We start from the raw sequence: 26,332 nt of genomic DNA, 5'->3' as shown, positions 1-26,332 counted from the left end.
TTGTTATATTTGTTACAATCTATTTCAACGCCACTTATCAAAGCGAGCTTGGAGACCCAACTTCGACTGCCTTTATCACTTTGGCAACTGCCCTTTGTGATAAGGTAGGCTCGTATATCTTGTTTTAAAGTCCACAATCTTAATGTGTGTAAGTGTACTAATACGAACGAGGGGCCGCGGAACGGTTTTCAAAGTGGGGGCTAAGCCGAAAGTGGGGGGGGGGGCTGAACGTGCAAAAAATCACAATCATATGGTCATTTTAACGTTTTTGTACACTGGGGTTTTGGAAAAAAGTGGGGGGCTGAAGCACTCCCCCCCCCCCCCCCCCGTTTCCGCGGCCCCTGCGAACACCCGGACGGTACATCAGAGGTTTCATTCAGAAAATAATATATTACCCCCATTTGAACTCTTCGTTAACAATTAAGGGTTAAAATTGTTAAGGTTAGCAATTAAGGGATTACCCCGAGGATCTTTTTTCTGAAAAAGTGTAAAATCCAAGACTTTTGGTGATAGAACTTTGGGGAAAATGACAGCAGAATTGTGGAATTACTACCCCGTGAGATCAATAACAGACTTCGACAAATTGAGACCTGTGTTAAGTCATACTTGTTAAGAAGCACATGCCTTATTAAAATTTAAAACAATAATTTCCAAATGCATTGAGACTATTTGTATGGTATATGCGTTTCTGAGAACTGCTTATTATTATTATTAACTATTATTGTTGTTGTTATTATCATCATCATTGTTGTTGTTAATAGCATTATTATTATTTATCCTACAATGCATATCCTAACATTGACGTTGAACTACGAATACATCGTTGATCTACAAATACATATATATCTCGCGCGGCTAGAATGAACCCACAGCAAGTATGAAAATTGTTATTTGAAGTGGTATGCGCATAAACATACATGTACGTGATATGCTTTTGCAAACTCGATTATGAAAGAATGCTTCTAAAAGAGCCTTGATGTTGATTCTGGCGATGAAGTATTTTCTATGAACAGGTAATACTTTCATCAACATAGAGAGATAGAAGATCCGACAAAAATGGGATCACCAAAATAATTCTTTGACATAACGCTTGCTACAAAGAAATCATTTTGTTGTTGTTGTTGTTGTTGTTTTCTGGACAGTTGGTAGCATTCTACAAGACGCTGACAAATAGGGATATCAGGTGTATAGTAATGAGTTTCGCAAAAGGTAGTGTCGTGGCGAACGTGGATTTAACCATCTTAGCAAACAATGCATCAGATGCAGAAGACATCAGGAGCAATGCTGTAAACGTCACGGCTGCGGATATAGGAATCTTTCAAGTAGGCAGTGAAACGTACAGTCCAATGACGTTAAGCTCAAATGGTAAGCATAAACCTTTTCAATTTCTCCTTTTAAAAAGTGGGAATTGTCCAAACAGAGTAAAATCAAAGAAGCATGATGCTGAAAGATATCGTCGAAATCGAATGCAAAATAGGAGAGTATGTCATCCTATTAAAGGTTTCGCGTATGTTCACAAATGGTTATATGCACAACTCAGCAGTATGCATAAGAAAGAATCGATGACGTCCCTCATTCATAGTTGAGGTGCCGTGGCCGAGTGTTCTAAGACGCCTGGCTATACATGGAAAGTCCGGGGTTCGATCCCCGACCGCGACACCTATGCCTGCGAGCAAGGCATTTGCTCTTTTATCCTGCTTTCAAATAAATGGAAATGCTATAGGCATAATTGGTAACTTAGTGTGCACTTGTTTTAAAAAAATCACTATTTCATTGATATTTTATCGTATGAACTATAGAATATTTCACCTTTTGCCAATGTAACGATTAGGTAGCATCTGCATGAATTACAATAGATCTTTGCAGAATTGGGAATCCAACAGATCCTTGTTTGGCATTATTACGAGGAAAATTGAAATATTTCCCATTTCATATTGTGATACCACCCCTTTGGGTGGAGCCAGATCTGTTTCCCCATTTGCAGACCGACCAGGATTTGCATATAGCCAACTGTTTTGTTACATTAAGCGAAACTTTGAAACCTTCATAACCTTCTTAGTTTATATCATATTTTAATGACATTGTCAGCGTCATGCTAGTTTGATTTTCCTTTATTTATTCATGGAGGTTTTCTTTTTTCTACCTCCATGATTTATTCAAAACAATTAAATCTTTGCTGAAATGAACCTGCCCTTTATGGACCTTGAACTAGTCGAGACATTTCTGTTAAAGGATCTTTTTTATCAACCTCATTTACAATACATTTGAGGCATTTAGGACTAATGACAGCATCTTTTTGACATCACGAATCATCCGAGAAAAACAAAATCTGATAGGCATCTCAAAAATCAAAACGGTGTCTAGTATATCGGTATTTGTTACTTCCAATTTGATGCAATATTCGTGAGTTTATGTTTGTTGAAACTTATTAAGAAAAATAGGAAGCAAATGAAACGTATCTTGGTTATATAGTATAAATTCAAACTAAACGTAGAACTCCACCCTGCCGCCCCCTCCCCAACTTAACATCGTCCCATTCATATTTGATCATTTTCTTTAATAATCATGTCCTTTCGGTATACAGTAACCATTCAGGAGAGGCAATCTGACATTTCCACAATCTCCTCTACAACGGGTATGTATATATACACACAGCAAAAACTGTGGTGTTAACCAGTGTACATAGAGGAACACACCAGCTATTTTACACCGGTGTTAAATTGACAGTGTTAGTTTCAACACATATTGGTGTTATTACAACACCTTTAGTTGTTACATTTACACTATTTTTTGTTATGTTCAATCTGTAGGGTGTAATTTTAACACCTCAGGGTGTGGTCCTCTATCAATACCAACTGGTGTCACTTCTAACACCACAGTAGTAACTGTTCTCTATTATAATGTAAAATGTGAAATAGTGTCAAGTTTAATCCATTTAAAATGAACATCACAACAAATCTTAACGCAGTAAACAATATATGTACCATACAAATGCAATTCAATACACATGCGATATATTGTGATATTTTTTTAAATTAAAATATTGGAAAATTTGACGGGTTTACTGTAATGTAATTCTCATCTTTTCCCAAAACTAATTATATGACTTAAAATGGCGAAAGATTATGTCACTGTAGAGGGCTATTTCAATATTTTTATAATATAATTGTACCAGTCAAATATTTTGTGACAGTTTACTCTGAATTTGAAACATTGACAATAATTTATGGGGATCTGTATTTTAAGTAAAATTCATGTGCAAAAAGGGTAAAAATTTAACAGTGATTTATACAAGAGTGGTTTTTTCTCATTTATGCCATTTTCCTTTTGATATTAGGCATGGAAACAAATCAAATAACAGAGTCTACCACAACTAAAACAACAACAACAACCACAGGTAGTATGATAATTATAGTTATTTAATCATGCATGTACCTATTTACTTTCTTTCTCATTCCTTACTTACTTACTTCCAGGATACTGCCCAACTCCCCTAAAAGGGGTAAAACTGGCAGGGTTAGGGTGCGCTGATGGTCGTTACGCGGAGGTGAGAGGCGATGCTTAGTATTGATTTTGGTATAAGTCCTTCTGGATTGTTACTTTGACTTTGTCTTTGTCGAGAATTGATTTGATTGAGTTTGGCAAGTTGTTCCAGTCAACAACAGAACGTGGTCAGCGGCGTAACAGGGGTCGGTGGCCAGGGGGGGGCAAGAGCCAAAAATTTCCCGTCATATCATGGAACAGGCAATGGCGTCATAAGGCAAAAATTTTGAGGAGGCGATATGGCGTATCGGGCAAATATATATATATATATAAGCAAGCGAGCGAAGCGAGCGAGCAAAATTTGTTGACATTTTTATTGCAAAAATCCAATTTTGTGATAGATTTTGACATAATGTTAAAAAGATGATATCATATTTCACCCTCCTCTCTTTCCTTTTTCTCTCTTTTTTGTACGCCATGGTGAACAGGATTTTTGTTATGATTGTGAGCATCAGGGCGAAGCTCTATATGCTCGAGGGGGCCGAGTATGGCGCTTCTGGCAAGAAGTAGCTTAATATAGGTCCCGAGCGAGCGAAGCGAGCGAGATAAAAAAAATCACCTTTTCATGAAGATAGATTTTAACGTGATATTCAGACAAATATAATACACTTTCCTTTCTTTCCTCATTTTTTTTTGTTTGGTTGTAGAACTTTTGGGGGCCATGGTCCAAACTCATCCATATAACAGTGCTTTATGGGTGGGGTCCAGGGCAGAGCCCCGGAACCTCTTGACATCAAAGCCATTTTAAACCTTACACATGGCCACTTATTTTAATCAAATTGCGTGTATATTTATATAGCTTTAACACAACACATAAATTTAATGCAGTTGTGTATCGTAATCATCCAAATTTTGTGAGGGGCACACTATAGCAAATGTGGGAAAATTTTTAAAAAGTCGCCAGCGAGCGAAGCGAGCCAGAAAAATAAATGGCCTGTTAAAATAAAATTCGAATTATATGATAGATTTTTACATCATTATAGCAAATATCATGTCATCTATTTTTTTTCATTCATCCCATTTTGCTGCCTCCTTTATTTTCTTTTATTTCCCCTTGGCTGTGGAACCACCCCCGGTACGCCAGTGCTTCAACGTAAAGCTTAATGCAGGAAGGGTCCATATAGGGCCGGGCCCGTTATAGTACCCATTAAAGGTTACAGATGAAGAGCTCCCACTGCACGGGGTCTTGACTCTTGGACAGAGCCTTTGGAGATTTAGCAAGTTCATGATAGACTTTCATACGACATTATGCTATATACCATCCATTTTTCTTCCCGCTCGTTATCTCAATCCTCGGCAGCCCGGTAGTGTACGTTATCTTGTCCCTATTCTTTATTTTCCAATTTAGATTTTGGCTAATTCCATTATGCCTTTATTTCCCGCTTTTGTTTGCCTTTTTGTCATCTTTAATTTATTTCCCTGTCTTACTAATCATGCTAATGTATTTGTATATCGGGGCGAATTCTTCTTTCTCACTTGTTCTTTTTTCCTTCCTTTTCCCGTTATCTTTCCGTTTTCCCTTTCCTTTCCCTTTCCCCTTTTCCCATTTTTCTTTCCTTTCCCTTTCCCTTTCTTCCCCCTTTTTTTTCTTTTTCCCGTTTTATTTTTATTTTCCCGGTGAGCTCCGCCAGGGGGGCAGCTTGCCCCCCACCTGTTACGCCACGTTACGTGGTATATAATAAAACTTATAGCAGTTTTTGTAAGTTGCAATCGGAATAAAGCTATTTGTTGGGGTATTACGCAGGTTCCTTTGGGTCGGGCGCAGGGTGGATCGCACCGGCACAGCGAGCTGGCCTGACAATGCCTGCTGGAATGCCTGTGGGGAAATCTATTAGTCTCTCTTTGGTGAATTGTTGCTTGTATTGTTTATTCAGGAGTTCAGCCTTTTGCTTGTTGTCTGTTACAAGCATACAGTACCAGTTTCCATATTCCTCAGGAATGGAAACCCTGATGCATCATTTCTAAGAGTTTTTATGAAATTCCAAAACTTTTTATCAGAGTCTGTGCATTTTTCGATTACGTATCTCCGATGCGCTTTCCGGGTTTCCTTCTTACTCTTTTTTCTTATCTCTTTAAATCTGTCCCAATCTTCGGGTTTCTTGCTTTTCTTGGCTTTTATTGTATGCCCTTTTGTTTACGTCTAAGAAAACGTTTAATGGATGAATTAATCCAAGGAGCTTTCTTTGTTTCCCAATTACTTTTGAGGGGACATTGTTGTCAACTGCCTTATGTAATCTATCCTTCAAATCAATCCACAAGGCATTTACATCATTAGTGTCACCAGGACTGCCTTGAAAACCCATCCCTATCTCTGCTATTTCTTCTTTCAAACCAGTTATATTAGCTTTACCATACAAGTATACCTTTCTTGGTTTCTGAGTTGTGACAGAAGGGCGGGTATCAACAAGTATCATTGGTATTCCGTCATGGTCACTAATGCCTGGGATTGTACAAGATTTAGCAACAAGAGTTGGTTTTTTGGTGAAGAATGTATCTAATATATTTTCACCTCTGGTGGGTTCCCTCACTACCTGTTCTAGCCCATTATCATTTGCTATGTCAATGATATCCTTGCCCATTGTTTCTTGCCCACCAGTATGTACTGTTTGATTTTCCCAATCTACATCTCCAAGATTGAAATCACCTCCTAACCATATGTTGCTGAACAGGTTAAGATTTATCATATTTAAGGAATCACTCAGACCCTTCAAGTAATCTGTACTTGTGTTGGGTGGGCGATAATACGAACCAACAAGGATAGGTTTGGATCCTTGAATTTTGATTTCAATCCAGACACTTTCGTTTGAAGTTTCTAGATCTAACCTTGGGATACATATGATATTTGTTTTAACAGCTCTCAGCACTCCTCCATGCGAAGTGCCTTTGGCATTTGGTTGCCTGTCCTTCCTGAACACTCTATAAGTGTTTGGAAAAATTTCATAACTACCAATTGAGTCGTTCAGTCATGTTTCTGTGCCGATGATCAAATCTGGACTTTCAAGCTGCAAACATTGATTTTGATTGATTGATTGAAGGATTTTATTGAAAATATCCATTCTCGCAGTCCAAAGACTGAATTGCAATGGTTACAATGTATGTACAAGATAAAATAAATAATACAATTAAACATTTGATTCGAGAAATAAATAGTAAATAAAATAGTTACATGCATGCACAATTGAAAGTAGTACTCTTTGGAACGATTGTTAATGAGAAATAAAAGTGTATTCACTGGGAATAACAATGCAATCTAGGAAGTATGATATTACTAGAAAGTTATTAAAATTGAATATTAATATACAAGAATGCTTGTATTTTGAAATTGGTTGTTTGTAGATTGATATTGCACAGGTTTAAAATAAAATTGAATAATCTGGGTTAATATATGGCAAAAATAAAATCAAACTAAAGTCATGCAATCTCTACTCAAATTGTGATCAAATTAATATCATTCATGGTTAAACGTAATCAATTATAAATCGTACTAATTCAGTAATTAACCAAAATATGCAATTGGGAATATATTAAGTAAAATATTTTAATTGAATATTACAACATGTATGGAGTTCTGCAGTTTTACCTCGAATGCTTTGGAAGTTTATTACAAGCACTTTCATTGTACTTTTGTTTTACTGGTACTGTTTATGAACCTTAGTGCTTGGATTGAAACTTGCATGCGTGCTTTCTTGCTTGTCATCACTACTACTAGTACTAGTACTTATACTATTGGTAGATGAACTGTCATCAATATTAGATCTAGTAGATCTAGTATTGGGTATGTCATTAGATACCCCTTTAAAGTTTAACCTTCCTTGTTTGGCATGTTGAGTTGATGATGTTGCTAATGGCGACTTCATATTACGATCATCATCATCATTTAGGTTTAAACTTGAAAAGCTATTAGAAGTATCCCCCGTTCTCGTTTCAAAGGAAAAAAGGCTAGATGCAAAATTTGGTAATCCACAGTTACAACATATCCAGGAAAGATTACTATGTTGTGCTAATATTTCATAGCACTCAGTCCCCATGTCCATACAATCGACATGATACCATTCATTGCACTATCACAGCATATTGCTCTTTCACCCCAAAGACAAGCTACATTACAAACAATGCAAGGGAATTTTACCCCAGATAGTCCAGAATAGGCCCCATAGACAAGGGGTCGAACCTTGTTTTTTTAGATATACAATGTTTTTTTATGGTTTCTTGTCAATTCGAGGGTGCTGATTCCGAATCTGAATGATGCCACTCTTGTAACCTTGAGCATTTTCCGCAAATTGGCAAAATCCAATATGGCCGCCAAAATATGCAAATTACCCATGAAAATCATAAAATTGCCAACACATTAGCTATAAAATGCATGTAGTTGTTGTGCAGAAGTGAAATACCAATTGTAAAAGCGATATTTGACAAAATATTTATTTTATTGATATTCAAAATGGCCGCCATAACCCCTGTATACTTTATTATGTAGAATATGAATGGGGAAAATATTTTTTTCAAACAAGAGCACTATTATTGCATGTGATTGTGACCTGCGAGTGGACTACTGTCTGAAAACATGACTATTAACAAAACTATGTCATTTGTATACTATCTAATGTGATAAATGCTGTATTATGATATTCAAAATGGCTGTCATAGACCCCTTATACTGTGTACAATATATAAAAGGGGACAAATAATTTTCACAACCTTTGAATTTGTTAGACTTTAAAATGCCAATAACTGCGAAATATTGGTGTAACACTGTCTGACAACAAGGATTTCTAACGAAACATATCATTTCCCTTGCAATTTCGGTAATTATGCTGCATGTTGACATTCAAAATGGCTGCCATAGGCCCTATCTGTATTATGAACAAAGCGAATGAAGAAACTAATTTTCACAAGAGTAAAAACAATAAAATTAATATAATTGTAATCTATACGAGTGAAATATTGTCTAAACACATGATTTCTGGCGAAATATATCATTTCATTTTTCATGCATGAGATAAATGCTGTATTGTAAAATTCAAAATGGGCCCTTACAGTATTATCTACAATGTAAATGGGGACAAATACTTTTGAAAGAATTAGGATTTGCCTGACTATGAAATCCATATAATTCTGTTGTATAAGGAAAATATTGTTTGAAAACGTGATTTTTTAAATGAAATATAACATTTCCTCTCCCATAGGTGATAAATACTGTATTTTGACTTTCAAAACGGCCGCACAAGCCCCTACAAATTCTGTAACATGCGTATAGGGAAACTAATCATCACCAGAATGAGAACCAAAAACGCACGTAACTATGTGATGTATAGGTAAAATTTGGTCTTGAACATGATTTCTGACTAAATACATCACATAATGGTTAAGAAGGTAATAAAGGCCTTACTTTGAAATTCAAAATTGCTGCCATAGCCCAAAGTAATATGTACATTGTAACTGGGGACATATAATTTTGACAAAATTTTTACTATGAAAATGGCTTAATTTTGATGTAAGTCTTAAGTATTGTCTAAACCCAATGATTTCTAACGAAATATATCATAGTTTGTGTCATAAAGGTGATGAATGCAGCCTTTTAAAAATGAAAAATGGCCGCCATAGTCCCTTATCTTAATATGTAAAATTTGAATGGGGAAAGATAATTTCCACAAAGAAACATATTGCAGCCATTTTGAAATTTAGATATAGCATTTATCACCTAAATAACATAAGAAATGATCTATTTGGTTACAAAATCATATTTTCAGACGATATTTCACTCATACATGCAACACCATTTAGTCAAGAAAAGCCAAATTCTGTTAAAATTGTATGTTCCCATTCACAAAGTACATAATAGGCCTACCGTTAGGGCCTGTAGCGGCCATTTTGACTTTCAAAATACATTATTTATCACCTACCTGGCAGAATGAATGATATATCTTGTTAGGAATTATGTTTTCAGACAATATTTTACTCTTAAATCACAATTATATGCATGTTATGGTGCTGACTCATGTGAAAATTGGTTTCCCAGATCGATTGTACATAATACAGTCAATGTCTTTTGGCGGCCATTTTGAAAGTCAAAATACAATATTTAACACAAATATGAAACCCGAATAATATATTTCGTTGCAAATTATATTTGAAGACAGTTTTCCACTAATTTACCACAAAAAAATACGTTTTAGTGCTCACCTTGTGATTGTTTTTGTCCTCTCTCACATCGTAGATCATAATTTTAGGGCCTTTGGCGGTCATATTAAATATCAAAATACAGGGTTTATCACATACATGGCATGTTAAATAATAAATTTCGTTAACAATAATGTTTTTAGTCAGTATTCCACTCGTTTATCTCAACAAAATGCATTTTAGTGCTCATTCTTGTGATTTTGTTGTGTCAATATTCACATTGTACATAATAGTGTTAGGGCTTTTGAAGGCCATTTTGAATATCAAAATACAGGATTTATCACATAACTGACATAACAAATGATATATATCGTTAGCAATCATGTTTACAGACATTGCTTCACTCATATATCATAATTACTTGCATTTCAGTGCTCAATTTTGTAAAAATTAATTTTCCCCATTCATATTGTACAGGGGTCTATGATGGCGGCCATTTTGATATCAAGAAAATAAATATTTTGACAAAAATCATTTTTTCAGATATTATTTCACTCCGGCAGCACAATTGCATGTACTTTAAAGCCAATGTGTGGACAATTTTATGATTTTCATGGGTAATTTGAATATTTTGGCGGCCATATTGGATTTTGCCAATTTGCAGAAAATGCTCAAGGTTACACGAGTGGCATCATTCAGATTCGGAATCATCACCCTCAAATTGACAAGAAACCATAAAAAAAACATTGTATATATAAAAAAAAAAACAAGGTTCGACCCCTTCTATCCTGGACTAAGACTCTACTGGACTAATGGGACCTGGGTTTGGTTGACAGTCACCTGCTTTGTAACATGACTAAGAAGCAAATATACAACATCCTTATCCTTTAGGGTTTACATTTAAGTTTACTAATGGGTCTCCACTAATCTACTGAACCTATATTGGTACCTGCAAGAGTGTGGAAATGCCTTTGTACAAATAGATCTACCGGTACTTGCAACCCATCACTACCATGTTTGACTTTGTCTTTGTTGTCTTCCAATATTTTCAGGTGATCGGCATATCTTGTTATCCTGCCCTTTAATCTGGGTCCAAATGTTGTGAAGACAAAGATAATAATGGAAAAACTACTTACAGTAATTGCAAGCTTAACCATGTTGGAATGTCAATCATTCAGCACGCAATGAACATTAAAGTTCGGTGGGCCACCACGCCGCGTCGGTGCTGGCATCGACCCCGCGTCCGGCCGCCTGGAGATGTCTAGTCCTGCTTAGTGATGGTTTGCAGTCATGTTGTAAAAGCCAATGTGAAGTTAAAATAAAATCGGTTTAAATCTTGTCAATCCTCGACAATATGGTAATGAAAATTAATCCAAAAGTGAGTAAAAAGAAAATAATTAATACTAAGCCAAAATTTGGAAATAATAGTAAGCCAAAAAAATAATAGAATTTAGAGGAGATTTTTGCTCCTCGGAGGAACAAAAAATACGATCTCTCTCTCACGCGCGCGCGCACCCTTCTCGGAATTCATTTCCTTTTTACGAACGCTCACTTCTGAAACAACTTCTGATGTTTTATGCGACGTTAATAATTTTAGAGAGGGAAAACTAAGGATGTATCACTGTTATAGTATTTTAACATAATTTTTTATTGAATGCGATTCTTATTATTAATATGACTTATCATTATTACTATGTTTTATAATTATGATCATCATCATCGTCGTCGTCATCATCGTGTCAATAATATTATTACTTTACTATAATTATTATCATCATTGTCATTATTAGAATTATTGTTATTACTAATAATATGATCATCATTTTTATCTTTGTTATTATCGTCATATTCTCTCTTTTTTTTTCTAAGCTTTAGCAGTCCGTCTGGTAAGACTTTCCTTAAGAGTTACTCGGCTGAATGATGGTATACTGGAATACAATATAAGTCTTTCTGATTCTACGACACCTTACTTCCAATACCTTGTCAACATATTTTGCAACGCGGTAAGTCTATTACATAATCAAGAGCCCGATAACATATTATAAAATTTCATTTTTCATTCACAATTAAAGATTTGTGACAAGCCCCCCCCCCCCCCTGATCCTTAACTGGTACTGGAGTATGGCAAGCCAAATTATCTTTTTGACACAGATTTAATTTTGATCAGCACTTTTATTATGAAAACACATTGTGTTTTTTAATCCACGTAATTACAATTATTTGAATCAAAGCAATAGTTTATCAATAGGCTGTGGAAAACTTTGCTTCATATGGCCACATGTTTTTCCAAAAAGGCCTTTAACACAGCAACAAGAAAAATCAAAGTGAAAATGTGATTATGAATCCTGTCTGTAGATCTAGTGTTATTAACAATATTATTGGAAAATAATATTGTATCGCGTCCATTGCATTAATGCATGTTTAGATACAATTTTTTAAAACTTACTTTAGTTTACCACAAAACAATACAAGATCACTGATGTAACAAACTTTCTTGAAATTGACAAGGTACAAATGCCCTTTCAGTATTTTTATTTTATTTTTGAGGGGCCCACATTGTACAAGCATTGCTTTTTAGTGGGTCCCTCCATTTCCATCTTAATTTAATTTCTACTGAAAAATAGTATACATATTTAAAACCTAGTTGCCCAAATTGTCTAAGTGTTTTTTCACAACATATGTATCATTAATTTTTTTTTGCAACAGATACAAATATTTATGTTTATATATGGTATACAATTTGTTTTTGTTTGATGGAAGTGATATAAATAATTTTTTTTTTGTTCTTTATAACAGGTAAGGGAATACATTGAAGCCAGGTATGATGCGCTACAATCCTACACTTGCGACGTACTAACATTCGTAGAAGGAAGTGTTATCGGTGATATGCAGATATTAATTGAAGCGCTGACTGAAGAAGAAGCCACTGCTATCGAACAAGCTATCGTCGACATCCCAACAATGAATCAACGTTTGACTTTTGGGAGCACAACCCTCTCCGTGATGTTGCCAACCGGTAAGTGTGTTCAGGATCCCGTAACACAAAGGTTAGCGATTAATCGTACGCTTGATTTCCACGTTTGATTGAGTAATGTAGTCATAGTAGAGCGGATTAGCTCCAAAAATCACAACAATTGTGCAAATTTTGACTAAAGCATGAAACTTTCACAAGTATTAGTATATGCCGTAAGATTTATTTTAAAGATGGGAGGTAAATTTTTAAATGCCATTTTCGGCCGTTGCCATGGCAACGGATTAATTTCTCCAAAACAACATACATTCCCATGTAAATGGTAAATAAACATGATATAGATGACCAAAATGATAATTTTCAGGCTCCCGATTGAATACATATGAAATTTAGAAATATTCAAGATCATCAAGATAGTTCCCAATTGGTCCGTTGTCATGGCAACGGCTTGTTTTTCCCCAGAAAATAAAAATATTTGTTTGAAAAACCTTGTAGAATATGATTTATCTTTAATTTCCCCTAATTTTACAGTGCTTAAAGTATACACCCAAAGAATCAAAAGTATTTTATAATGACTTTATGTGGTCATCATTGTAAAGGGGAAGTATTACTAATCAGATATATAACTTCACTTTTCAAAATAGTGATCAGAGATTGCAGAAATCAGCTCTCAAAAATGATTTATTTTCATGCCATATTTCTGCCTTCCACCGGTCCTCTTGCGAGCTCCAGCTGAGTGACGTCACACAATGAGCAGTGAGCAGCTGAGCTGACAGCAGCCCATTGGAGACGATCTTTCCAATCAGCGTTTTTTGCTCTTAGAATTGTTTATTCCTCTTAAGATTGGTCTTGTTATATAGATAAAAGTTTGAATTTACTGAACAGTGAAAAAAAGTGCACATTTAACGTATTTTGGTGACCGATATTTAGCTTAGAATTTTTTTTTTTTTTCAAGAAATATAGGTGAATAAACAAAGCATATTTTCACGTAGAAATCACACTTGCGTCACATTAATGTTATAGTCAATATAAAGCATAGACATTCTTCTTTATGACTGAACAAAAATTATGAAATTTCATTAGGTAGCAAAGTCAGGAACCACAAAAAAAACACGGCAATATCCATCGCGAAATGACTGAAATTGCAGTTGAATTGCCGAAGCATTATTAGGAAACAGCGGCGAGCGGACTTTCTTTCATATATCTTAAAAATGCCATCCTGTTAGGGCGATGGTCTGTGGCCAAATGCGTTGGCCATTGTTTTGTCATGTGCGAGGACCCTGGTTCGAAACTCGGATTTTTTTTTTCTGGGTATTTTTTTTTATTCCTTCCCCGTCCCTACCCATCTTTTTTTTCTCTTTTTATTTTCTTGTGAAATTCTATTCAGACCTGTATTTATCAAATCTTGCTTCTTAATTGCTGCTTTTGATTTTCAAGTTCTTGATTAGATTATTTCTACTCTTATTTGGGATGGGAGGGGTAGAGTTAAAAGTCAAGTATACATCAACTAAAAATTATTTGAATAGAGTGATTTCCCTTGTTGTTTTTACTCAAAACAGTCATATACACAAAACAATGATATGCAAATTAGAGTTGTCACTCACATCACATTCGTTTCTATTTTTTGTGGCATTTTGTTTTTTATTCTTTGCAGATTTGACGATAGGAAACTCTTCATCTGATCACAATAGGTTATATTTACGGAACTGTTAAAATAGTAATTATATAAATTTGAATCAAAGTTTTTATGAAATTTCCTGCAATATCTTGTTATTTTTCTTTAAATTCAAATGAATTTTTGATTGCGTGGACTTCTCCTTTACTCTTAATGTAGGGAATGCATAGCAAAATTTATCCAGAAACAAAATTGTCTTAGAATATGCAAATCAGTAATTGGACACATGTTCACTTTTCTTTCATCCAGGCCACTTCCTCACATCCACCAGGCTTTCAGTCTGATGATGAACCATCACACAACATTCACAGTGCTTCACAATAAATATTTCACTTCTGTTCATACATGCAATAAATATTGTGGAAAACAAATAAAAGGCGTACCCATATTCAAATACCGTTTAAAAGGACAAATATATTATACCTTTCGAGAAAAATCAGCACGTTAAATATCTGATAACAAAACATAATTATGGGGCACTGCAAGAAACTTATGTTCAATTGCAAATCAAGCGTAAGTCTTAAATTCAAATTCAAGCGTAATAAGGTCGAGTTGCAATCGCAATTCAACTACATGTTTAATCAAAGGACTTTCCCTTGATTTGGGACGTGTGATTGAGTATAACATTTCTCGCAAAATGCCCTAGTAACATTAAAATTGTTCTTTCGTTTTAAATTGTGTGTTATTATTTTTGACAAGCTGTATTCCTGTCCGAGTAAAATTTCTTAGTTCTCTCCAAAACTGTGCTCAAAATTGTTTCCAAGATTGATAAAGAAATTTTTTCTTTTGTATCATTATCATTCCACAACTTGCAAACCGTAGGTCCTGGAAAGAGTGAAGAAAAAAATGGCTATATCCAAATCATAGTAAAAGGACATGATGGAATCTCCCAGATTGAGGTAGCAAGCAGAGACCAGAAGTCACCAGAGTTAGCAATTGTGCAGATCTGTGTGTAGAAGAGAGAAAAAAAGAAATAGTTTAAATAATCAAATCAAAGTATGAATTTAATTATCGTGATGATTGATGACGTGCGGTGGCATGTAATTCCCGGTCAACAACAAATGATAGTAGGTTTAGACACCTGAAAAGTTCCACTCAGAACACTGGTGCTCTACCTCAAGTGATGTTTGTGTAGGCCCCACTCCACTTCACTACCGCTACACTACCGTACATGTACGCCACACCTACCCGGGTAAGTGTGTAGCGTAGTGTAGGCTGTAGCAGTACTCCAGTAGTGAAGTGGAGACTACACGAACATCACTTGAGGTACGGTGCTCTCTGAGTCTCTGTGTCATTACAAAGATTGCATTTATCTTCATTGTTGAAGGCATTACGCATACATATATGCAGCAACACTCTAATCAGAAAGAAACACCAGACTCTAATTTTGGCCCACCCAAGGGTTCATTACATGCCGCCGCGCACAGAAAATTCAAGCAATAGAAGTCGTGGACCCAAGAAGTGAGATCCCAGCACGCGCGACCCACTAGTTAGAAATCCACTGCCAAACGCGGTTCGTGGTTAGTATACTAATACTAACCTCGCAATACGTACTAGTAGTATACTAATACTAACCTCGCAATACGTGTGAGTGATTTTGGCCAGGAATCAGGGTAATCACTGCTGAAAATTTGTCTGGCTTCATGACATCGGCATCATGGTGATATAATTCTGTGTATAATAAAAACTTAAACATTCCTCTGAAACAGCAGATTTTCAGCCATGGTCCATACCACTCAGTGCTCCTAAATAATTTAATTGCCTGCCTGAGTCCTGACCAGTTTTAGAAATCTGAAGAAAAAATCTGCTGGAATTGTGCCACTCACACGTATTAAGTATACTAACCCCGCACCACGAACCGCGTTTGGCAGTGGATTTCTAACTAGTGGGTCGCGCGTGCTTAGCCTGGAGGCGTCTGGGATCTCACTTCTTGGGTCCACAACACACGACTTCTATGGCTTGATTTTTCTGTGCGTGGCGGCATGTAATGAACCCTTGCCTTGGGTGGAATTGTACAAAAACATTATTTCTAAAATAAAAACTTTTTAATTTTAATAGTAGTTATGCCAAAATGCATGATTCTAAACTTATATCAGATCTGTATCTGTCATCTGACCTGAATGCATCGTCAGAACAAGTACAGTTTCCAAACATGCTTACCTTGACTTTTGACTGGATCAAACAGCGTAGCCTGCAACATGCATCGGGAGCAAGTGAATGGGACCGTGCAGCTTGGAGTTTTTCAATAGTTAGTAGAGCAACACAACGAAGACTGTCGAGTGGACAAAATCGATCTTTCCAGTTCACAATTCAATAAAAAACGGGCAAAATAACACAGTTCTGGTTCCCTTATAGTCTGAAGTTGTCGAAAACAGAATTCGGATGTCACATTACATGAAGAAAACGGTAAATTCGGAAGATATTGAAGAGGTCAGTAAGGTGATTCAGTGTATTATGCACAGAGGGATGATGAGCTCGATTATTGTGTGACGTCATTATTCTCGACTGTTTTCACTGCGTGAACTGTCGGTCTGGGGGGCGGCTGGGGGGCTTAGAATGGTCTCTAATAATTTCATTTCTTGCATTTCCACGACATCGATAAGACTTTTTAGTGACATATTTGTGTATAAAAAGACAAGACCTTTCCATTCATGTATAATTTGTCTATAATCATCACTTTCGTGAATTTTCTTTGTGTGTATACTTTAACAAAGATATTTTGGTTGCTAAATGTGTAAATTACATCTCAAGTCATTGCCATGGCAACCAAATATAATCTAGTTTACAAAAATAACATGGTTGACAAGACAATGGACAGGTGGAAAATACAATTGGAATTGACTTAATCTGTATGCTTAAGTTTTGACCCCCTCATTTGAACAAAATATACAAAAAGTGTTCTGCAGGAGTTCTTTATAAAGATAAAAAATTATGTTCCCTTGGTAATGCTTGAATTAAATTTAAAAAGGAACAATTTTACGAAGGGCCTGTTGCCATGGCAACAGCTTATTTCTCTCTAGAAAGGTAAAAATATTGATAAAAATGTAGAATACATGTACGGTATGATCATCATTCCATTTTCCCAAATTTAAAGGTACTAATCGAGATATGTTTGTGACTAAATTTATAAATATAACATCTTAAGCCATTGCCATGGCAACCAAATAACATCTAATTTTTTTTTAAAGTGGATCATAAGGTTAACAACAGGTGAAAAATACAATGAATATTAACTTAATGTACATGCGTAAGGTTTGACCTACTCAACTAATTTAGGGGAAAATAATACAGTCAGTGTTCTGCATGAACTAATTAAAATGATAAACACTGATGTTGCCTTGGTAATACTTGAATTCAACGATAAATATCAATGTTCCAAATGGCCTGTTGCCATAGCAACGGATCATTTACCCAAGAACAGTACCAGTTTTGATTTAAAAAAGGACTGTATAATCTGATTTTTCTTTCATTTTCCTTAATTTTAGGATTAGAATAGATATGTTTGCTGTTAACATGCAAATAATATCTAAATCCATTGTCATGGCAACCAAATAACATCTGATTTGAAAAACAAATATAACATGGTTGACATGATAATGGACAGGTGGAAAATGCAATTTATAACAATTAACTCGAGGTTTGACCCAGTCATTTAATTTTGAACAAAGATTACAGTGTTTCGCATTAGTTCATTAGAATGATGAAATTTGAGATTGCCTTGGTAATGCTTGAATTTAATGATAAATATCAATGTTGCATATGGGCCGTTGCCATGGCAACAACTCTTTTTTCCCCAAGAAAAGCACCAAATTTGATCGAAAAACAGTTTAGAATCTGCATTTTGTCATATATTTCCCCTAATTATAGGGTGCAGAGCATAGATATGTTTGCTGTTGATGTACAAATAAATTAGGCCATTGCCATCAATGCCATGACAACCAAATAACATCTAATTTAGTGGCTTAATTTGGTTTCTATTCAATGGTTTTCAGGGTGAAGTAGTACATTGGGACTAGTTACAAGGACAGCCAGTGGTCTGACGTGTCAAAAACCCTAAGACGGCTTCCAAAATTGGAGTTTTAAATGGCTGTTGATATATAAATGGACAGAGCTCATTTCATATCCGTCTGAGATATATGATTTTGGTGTCTAGACCATGGTTTCAATGGTCAAATAATACACTATGACTAGGTTTTTCAAACAAATATTTTTATTTTCTGGGGAAAAACAAGCCGTTGCCATGGCAACGGACCAATTGGAACTATCTTGATGATCTTGAAAATTTTTTAATTTCATATGTATTCAATTGGGAGCCTGAAAATTATCATTTTGGTCATCTATACCATGTTTATTTACCATTTACATGTGAATGCATGTTATTTTGGAGAAATTAATCCGTTGCCATGGCAACGGCCGAAAATGGCATTTATAAATTTACCTCCCATCTTTAAAATAAATCTTTCGGCATATACTTATACTTGTGAAAGTTTCATGCTTTAGTCATAATTTGCACAATTGTTCGGCTAATCCGCTCTACTATCAATGGAATCCATCGTAGAAAAAATGTTCTACGATCATTGCTAGTATTTGTGTAACGGGCCCCTGGGATTGTGTTGGCAAATGTTTCAAGAAGCACTTCGGTCTGGTTTTTAATCTTTGTTCCTTCATTTTTTTTTTCTTGTCAATTTTTAAAATTTCTGTGTTTTTATTTAAATATTCAGTTTCTGTATTGTTTAAGGACGTTCCACAGTTATGTTTGTGCGCATCATGATCTGCGCCTATTTTACACTCTGCGCGCTGACGTCACAATGGATGAACTGGCGATTTAATCAGCTGTAGGTATTGTGAGCTGATTTTTCTCCTTATCTGCATGCACTAACTGCAGATCCGATGTGTTATTTTATGAAGCTAATAAACTGGAATTATTCCATGGACCATTTTTTTTTATTCCTCTACAATTTCAAAATAGTTTCTCTGTAGTGCTGCAAAGTATGAGGAATATGACCCCGAGTTTCGAATAAATGAAAAAGTGGTTCGGAATTTTCCCTCACATTGATACTGCTTTTGGCGCGTTTTCGGGTGTTTTAAGCAAATTTTCTCTAATAAGAGTGCTGATAGTTTGAAAACAAGCACATTAACCCATATTTTTTAAAGTTTGCCACTCTTAGGTATACCTTCCTCTACAACTTTGCAAAGTTTGGTGAAAATGACATGGGTTTTGAATAAAGTGCAGCATTTCTTTTACTTCTCAAGTTTGTTATTGAAATTTTTTAATTTTTGAGGTTGAGTATCTTTCCCACAATTTCTAAGAACTGAGAGTGTGGTTAGACTTAAATGAGCAAACAATTGACAGCAATATAGATAGATTATCCATCTTACGGATACAATTATTAATCATATTGCAAAATTTGATGAAATTTTCATGGATTTTGACTGAGTAATATGGCTTTTAACTCATTGTTGGGATCTCGTGAGGTCCAAAAATGCCAAATTCTTTTGGATGCGCAATTCTTAAGAACATCATCCATTTCGGGTAACTTTGAAGCTCTATAGCAAAAAATCAAGCACATGGACCCCATAGTTTAAATGTCGTAACTTCTTCAGAATATATTTCTCTACTAATCTAGAGAGTATGATGAAAATGACATGGATTTTGAATGGTTTGGGAGCAGGACTGAGGAACCATTCGTATTTTAGACATTTTGGATGGTATTAAACTTTTGCCCGTTTTAGGGGTATTATAGATTGTTTCAAGCCAACTCGCAACAGTTTGGACACTGATAGTTTAAAAACGAGCACATGGACCCCATATTTTTGATATTTTAATGTCTTCAGAATATATTCCTCTACTAATGTACAGAGTATAATGAAAATGACATGGATTTTGAATGTTTGGGAGCGAAACTACGGAACCATTCGTTTTTTTTAGACGGCATTATTAGACTTTTGCACGTTTTGGGCGCATTTTGGGCGATTTTCATGCCAACTGACATCACTTTGGACACTCATAGTTAAAAAACGAGCACATGGACCCCATATTTTTAACTTCCCTACACCTTTGATATGTATTCTTTTACAATTTAGCCGAATTTGATGAAAATGACATGGATTTTGAAAAAAGTGCAGCTTACAAAATACTTTTTTAATTTTTGAGTAGATTCACGTCTTTGAAGATTAGTTTTTTCCGCGTTTTTGCACCATTCTTGCCAAATGAGGGCGCTGCTGACTCCAACTAGATATAGTATTACCAATTAAAAGACTTTCTCTTACTTTGGTATACACTTTGTTATATATCCTGTAAGTTTGATGAAGTTTGATGCGATATCGAGAGAGTAAAGATGATTTAAACTTATTTGGTGAATTCGCGAGGTCTGAGAGAGGCACAATTCTCTTGATTGCGCAACATTTCATATCATTCAAATACGGCGACTTTGAAGACCCGTAGAAAAAAAATAAGCACATGAACCTATATTATTTTGTGCATTTTCATAATGCATAGATACCAAAGTAACTCTCTGCCAAATTTGGTGAAAATGACATGGGCTTCATTTTAACTGTGAAACGTCCTTAAGTAGTTGATTGTGCGCCTTGAGTGTCATTGACAGATATGTGCGCTATACAAATCTTAAAATATTATTACTATTATTATTATTTATATTTTTCTCTCTTGGTCGTTCTTTTTTTATTTTTGTCTGTATTACGTTCTTCCTCTCTTTCTTTCTTTATATTTGTCCTTGTTTCGTCCGTTGATTTAATCTTTGTTTTTTCATTCATTCAATCTTCCTTTCTTTCGTGCAATCACTCAATTAATCTTTTGTTATATTTCTCTTTCTCCAATATCTAGATAATGATATCTTTAAGTTAATTCCCTTCTCATAATTCGTAATAAATGCATCAGATTATGAATATATAGTCGATCTTATATAAATAAAGAATTTCCAAAACAAAGTATTGTACCCAGATTTCTATTACAATTATTGTTCAAGATAATGGTGAACTTTCCTTATATTTTCTGTAGATTCACAGGGACTATCTGGTGGAGCGATCGTCGGTATCGCTATAGGGGCCGTAAGTGGCGCACTTCTGATCATCATCTGCATAAGTTTCTTACTAATGCATACCTTAAGGCAAGATGCGGCCAAACGCGCGTTTGAGTAAGTTTCATACATTTATTGAGGCATACAGAAACAGGCACTGTAAATTGTATACCAACATCACTATAATGTAGGCCTATAGATCACGGGGAGGGGTTGAAGCCGGACACAACGCAGGATGTGATCGCCTGTAGTATTAGTAGTAGTAGAAGTAGTAGTAGTAGTAGTAGTAGTAGTAGTAGTAGTAGTAGTATTAGTAGTAGTAGTAGTAGTAGTAGTAGTAGTAGTATTAGTAGTAGTAGTAGTAGTAATAGTAGTAGTAGTAGTAGTAGTAGTAGAAGTATATACAGTAGGGGAAGGCAGGGTAAGTTGTGACACTTTTTGCATATTAGAATTGATATGATTAATAATCTTGTAGAAATAAGCACGTTGCCTTAATATTTAATTCTTCTGAAATACTTTTCACCTATATATAACTTCCCCACACTGAAAGTCATTGTCACCTTTAAAAAAAGAGAAGTCAAATGGTTCAACTTGCCCCATCTGTTGGGTAAGTTGTGCCACCCTCTGGGGTAAGTTGAACCACAAAAACTATGTACAAAAAGTATGGGGTGTAATGATATTATGATGCCTGTCATCATATGTTAAACAGCGCCAGCTGGTGGCGGCACTTTTGAGAACGCACGTCGGAAAATGTAGACACCGACACGGAGATTGATTGTAAATAAACGTGATCCTGACTGCACTTATCTGGTATGATTCTATTATTACCGTCCTGAAGATATTATATGGGGGAAGAACCAGCATGTCAATGTTTTATTTAATAAAGTCTTTTCACTTGCTAATTCTCTAAAATACTAACATATCTAAAAGGAAAAGAACAGTCATGTATATTTGCTCCTTTCTGTCTGCATATCAATGGCTTTTTAAAGGGATCGTTTAACTTTGTGAGCAGCTGATTTAAAAAATTCTCAAACTGAGTTGAAACGTGCGTATGAGTGCCTGTATTTGTCCTCAAAAACCCTGAAACAGACCACAACATAGGATGAAAAACTCTAATTTAGATACAAGTAGCAATGTATTAGCCTGATTTTGAGAACCGTCTAGTAGACGGGTTCAGCTTATGACCAGTTTTCTCCAATTCAAAAAGTCCGTTGGCTATTTTGACTGCCTTCTGTTGTGTGTATCTCCTATACACACACTATTAGCTGCACTGTACATTCAGTGTATACCTTGTACACACTGTATGTAGGTCATGCTGTGTTCATCTAGAATGAATGTGTTGTGGTGCACAGATTCCCTGTATACACATAGTCATTGAAACCAACTCCCAATTATTTCAAACTTTGGTTTACATCTCCAAGGTTTTAAAATTGATCCTGTAAATATAATACTTTGAAACTTTTGGGATGGTATTTTTACACTATAAGCCTAATGTTTAGCCCATTTTCAGGAACCAAAAGGAAAATTTTTTTAAATCAGAACAAAGTGAAATGATCACTTTAAGGTTTTTTTTTATTTATATACATTACCAAAAGAATTACCATGGCTCAACTTGCCCCATGTCGGCTGGCTCAACTTACCCCAGGCCAAATATCGCATCCACACATTTCTTATGCATCCATCATATAAAAATATGACAAGAATGAAGACCCATACCTGGACGAGCAATGTTGTTCTTATGTCTTTATTATATTTAAAGACGTGGGTGTGAGGGGGTGTGCGTGCGTGTGTGTGAGGGAGGGTGTGTGTGTGTGTGTGTGAAGCACCTGTCTATTTCACACCCTTTTTTTTACTTTTTGGCTGAAACTCGTATCTTTCCCTATAAAAATACTTTTAGTTTCAAATTTGAAAAAAATGTGGTGGGGTTAGTGGTTATATATGCAATGGGTCATCAATACATAACACTACCACTATGTCTGACTCCTTCATTATTGGCCTGGGGTGGTGGATCAACTTGCCCCTATGCTCAACTTACCCAGCCTTCCCCTATAGTCTTCCCACTAATATTCAAAGCTGTTGAAGCAACATTGATAAAATGTATCATTGGCCGCAGTGTAACTTTATCCTTTTTTATTTATTATTTTCCTTAATTGACTTGACAGAGAGGCGCACCATGGTAAATATTATCAGGACAGCCCCGTCTTCTTTGGTGACGATCCCTACGATGATGTCTCGTCTTATTACTCAATCGATCGCCGTGAGTTCGCGGTCGGTCGAGCCGTGCAAAGGCTGACAAGAGATCGAGAACGAGGTGGAATGGTAAGTTTCTTTGGAAAAACTGCTGGAAAAGGGCTGAAACCTCTGATAGCGAGGGTGAATCAATATTGATACCTTACGATAAACCAGCCATGAAATTTTTTGTGGGTATAGGTTTGGTCTTGAAAATAAAAATAAAAGGCATGTTGTTCCACGAGGCAGTGGCGTAATTAGCCAAACATTTTTAGGGGTGGGCTCAGCGTGGCGTATATGTGGGAGCATTGGCGGCGGAAGCCAAAAAATTAAGGGGGTCCACCTGAAATTTTGGGATTGACACAGGTAAAAAAAATTGACAAGCAAAAAAAAAAGAAGGTTATCAACCAAAATTTTAGGGGGGACCACCACAAAACATTTTTGACAAGCAAAAAAAAAAATGTTATCAACAGAAATTTTAGGGGGGTCCGTCCCCCCCCCCCCCTCACCTCAAAATTAGGGCCGCTTCCGCCGCCTATGTGTGGGAGAATTTAGGCCTACAAAATAATCGCGAACGGGTGAAAACTTCGAGTTTCAAAATAGATATATGAATTTGTTATAGGTTTTGACATGAAATTCAACAAGAATATCACCATTTACCTTTTCTTTCTCTTAATTTCTCGTTCTCACTGGGTCACGGAACTTTTTTTTGGGGGGGGAGCCAAGCGCCCCAATCGGTACCCAAATGCCATGTAGCCCCATGCCAACATGATTACTAGAATTCATCAATGAATAGGCCATAGATTTTTGGTAGACTAAATATAAGCCCCCCCCCCCCCCACACCCACCATCACTTTCCATTTCTTTTGGGGGTCGAATTAGAACAAAATATATTTGGAGGATTTGAATGACGGCCTACTTGTTGTATACATGTGATATTTTTTAATATTTAACAGGGACAAATATAAACATTTATTATACTAGAAAAAGAGTCGGTGTTTTAAAAGGCTATTCGTAAATTTAAGAAAGCCACTCTCTGTTAACACTGGTGACCTTTTACTAAGAGGTGAACCAACATCCAATCAAAGACTTGTTGTATATTGTTTATTATAGGAAAGGATCACCAGCTCCTGGTAAAGTCGCTCTTAACTTACATTTTTTCTTTTTCTTTTATGAAACAACCATTTAGAATGGCGAATGAAATTTAAATAATAACTGCAACATTTCGTCTGATTCATTTAATCATCTGATTTTTTCCCCCTTTTAGTATCAAGATTTCCAGACACCATACATGGTTGATGGTGGAGAAAACGTAAGTTCATTTCTTAATTGCATATTAATTCATGGTGATAATGCTGAAAAAAGTCATTTAAGGGGAAAGTTCGCCCTGACCTAAGGTTTCTTGTAAAAAAATATAGCAGAAAATGAAAGAAAAAATAGATTGGTGAAGGTTTGATTAAAATCCGTCAATGATTAAACAAGTGTGTTTTATATGTAGTTTTTTATTTTTTATTTGTGATGTCATATTAAAAATGAAAAATGTTTTTCATCTTACCTTCAGTATATCAACTGAGTCTTTTGCCATTCTGTTCATCAACATTTCGTCTAACAACCATTTGGTCTAATCATCACTTCGTATAATCACCAGTTCGTCTTTACCATTTGGTTAAAATCTCTTCCTTACAGTCATGTACATGTTCCCCTTTTTAATTCATTTTCACAATTTCTTTTATTCCGTGCTTCATCTTGTTTTTTTTTCTTTCTAATTTTCTTGCCCATTAGGAGGGTTATATTGAACGAAACCCGATCTACTACTAAAGATATCTGCAAACTTTGTATCATCTCTTCGAAGCTTCAAGGGGAACCTTTTTCAAAGGAGATTCAATCCAACAGTGAGGTTCCTTAAGCCTATAACTGTTGGTCTTAATACCGCCGCCATCAATTTCAAGCTTAACCGCTCACGATGGTGGTTCTTCTGCGTTCAGTAATTAACGTTTATCTTACTAAAGAGTGAGGATAATGCTCTTATCATTGTTTTGTAAAAATATGTATTTTTGCTTTATTATCTATTGAGGATTATTTTGTATATGTAAACACATATGATAACATGTATTGCATTATTTTCAACGTACTAAAAAATACACAGAGTGCTAAATACAGAGTGCAAAATGTGCTAACAGATTACATTTAATTTTAATCTTCGTTTAAAAAAAAAGAGTTATTTGGAAGGCGTACTCGTGTTTAATGTCTTAGTATGATGAAACATGTAGAAAGTAGCAAAAATATGTTGATCTAGTAAACATTTATTTAAACTCTACGTGATACAAATGTTGGAATGTTGGTCTTAGATAACAGAAACTAGGAAGAATTTTTTGATTTATTATGGCGGTGTTTGTGTAGATGTAATGAAATATTTGACTGTAATAGCTACATCTTATTATTAAAATCTTGAGAAGTGAACTTCATAGACTCGTTACAAATTTAATTTGTAGTTGATCGCAAAACTAGTTATATTAGGAATAGTAGTTTTGAAATTATTTATTAACCCACTACAGTGGGGTTTTATTGACACAGCTTCAAGCTTCAGTGTCGATTGTTGACCCGTTTTAGTCGGTCATTTAGATGTTGATCCTGTAATCGCATGAATAATATGAATATTTTCTTTTTTTTTCAATTTCAATTTATTTATTTTCATTTTCAACAGAAGAACACAGTAATGTGGTCAATATAGTTACAATGAACTTATACATTTCATTT

The 26,332-nt window shown here is 35.4% G+C and overlaps 2 protein-coding genes across 3 annotated transcripts in view; one reads left to right on the top strand and one right to left on the bottom strand.

Annotated features, from left to right (window-relative positions):
• On the top strand, positions 1-26,039 carry LOC129268172 (uncharacterized). The gene is made up of 10 exons (XM_054905755.2): positions 1-104; positions 1,143-1,365; positions 2,585-2,635; positions 3,338-3,397; positions 11,533-11,666; positions 12,460-12,679; positions 21,328-21,463; positions 23,509-23,665; positions 24,843-24,887; positions 25,358-26,039. Exons 2-10 carry the CDS (start codon positions 1,194-1,196, stop codon positions 25,391-25,393), a joined length of 1,011 nt encoding a protein of 336 aa, XP_054761730.2. The 5' UTR covers positions 1-104; positions 1,143-1,193; the 3' UTR covers positions 25,394-26,039.
• LOC129268173 (uncharacterized) overlaps positions 1-26,332 on the bottom strand; it is a 208,368-nt gene that overhangs the window by 88,551 nt on the left and 93,485 nt on the right. The window lies entirely within an intron of this gene.

This window comes from Lytechinus pictus, chromosome 9 (genome assembly GCF_037042905.1).
Source record: "Lytechinus pictus isolate F3 Inbred chromosome 9, Lp3.0, whole genome shotgun sequence".
Lineage (NCBI taxonomy): Eukaryota > Metazoa > Echinodermata > Echinoidea > Temnopleuroida > Toxopneustidae > Lytechinus > Lytechinus pictus.
This window is presented reverse-complemented; position numbering and strand designations above follow the sequence as displayed.

Coding starts and splice junctions, on each gene's coding strand:
- LOC129268172 (XM_054905755.2), top strand. CDS start 1,194: ATGAGTTTCGCAAAAGGTAGTGTCGTGGCGAACGTGGATTTAACCATC. Junction 11,667..12,459: donor TCAACATATTTTGCAACGCG/GTAAGTCTATTA, acceptor TCTTTATAACAG/GTAAGGGAATACATTGAAGC. Junction 24,888..25,357: donor TGGTTGATGGTGGAGAAAAC/GTAAGTTCATTT, acceptor CTTGCCCATTAG/GAGGGTTATATTGAACGAAA.